Source organism: Danio rerio, chromosome 23 (genome assembly GCF_049306965.1).
Source record: "Danio rerio strain Tuebingen ecotype United States chromosome 23, GRCz12tu, whole genome shotgun sequence".
Taxonomy (NCBI): domain Eukaryota; kingdom Metazoa; phylum Chordata; class Actinopteri; order Cypriniformes; family Danionidae; genus Danio; species Danio rerio.
The window spans coordinates 40,941,554-40,942,500 of NC_133198.1; the positions used below are offsets into that span (position 1 = coordinate 40,941,554).

At 34.1% G+C, this 947-nt stretch overlaps 1 protein-coding gene across 4 annotated transcripts in view; it reads left to right on the plus strand.

Annotated features, from left to right (window-relative positions):
• Positions 1 to 403: 403 nt before the first annotated feature.
• LOC100331692 (ankyrin repeat domain-containing protein SOWAHA) overlaps positions 404 to 947 on the plus strand; it is a 75,150-nt gene continuing 74,606 nt past the window's right edge. For all 4 annotated transcript variants that reach the window (XR_012398688.1, XM_068216940.2, XM_073939312.1 and 1 more), the window contains exon 1: positions 404 to 645. Coding sequence is in view for 3 of the 4 variants with exons in the window: in XM_068216940.2 (XP_068073041.2) it covers positions 522 to 645 (124 nt within the window). In the remaining variant the exon portion in view is untranslated. The remainder of the gene's footprint in view (positions 646 to 947) is intronic.

Consider the following 947-nt stretch of genomic DNA (forward strand, 5'->3'; position numbering starts at 1 on the left):
CCTCATGGTTATTTTTAATTGACTTTAAAGGGAAGGCTAATTTTTCACTGCTGAATATGCCACTTAACGACATGCAACAAAATAATTACTAAAAAGTTCTATTTTTATATATTCAGCTTTATAAGATGTCTATATATATATATATATATATATATATATATATATATATATATATATATATATATATATATATAAATATATATATATATATATATATATATATATATATATATATATATATATATATATATATATATAATGTACATATATTTAAAAATGTTAGCACATGTACCCTTCATTGAGCCTCATTAGTCTTCAGCGCGCGAAGGGTTAACAGTAGGAGGCTCTGTCTGCAGATTTGGGTGGAGTGAACTTGTCCAGTCAGTGTTCACTTTTCTTCTTCAGTAATTAGCTTGGCTTCCAGCAAAGCCATGCTTCAGCATCTTTGAGAAGAACACAACATCACGACCTCAGTACATCTGTCGTAAAACTACAGCGCGTGTTTCAGCTCCCTGTCAGAGATGAGCGAGATCAGTGAAGCGTCCTTACTGGATTATATCCGCTCCTCAGGAGGAAAAGTCAAAAATTCTGATCTGTCCAAAACATATAAGCATTTCATAAACCATAGCGATTTGCAACTACGTGGTGAGTAAATGAGATATGACATTTTCACATTCGCGTTTGGTTTCTTTACGTTACACTGAATGGACGCAACGCGTCATGAAGGCGTTCGCGCAAAACGCGTTTGTGAGATTAAAACATAATCTCAACTGAATGAAAACGAACGCGATAGTCTTTTTAAAATAAGTAGTTTTAATAAACTCCATTTTAACTTAAGAACGCCGACTTAACGCAACGCGTAGTCGTGACGCAACGGACGCACGTGTAGACCAACAATTATAAGCAGAGTATTTTTTCATTGTTGCGTTGTATATGCGGTGCATTTG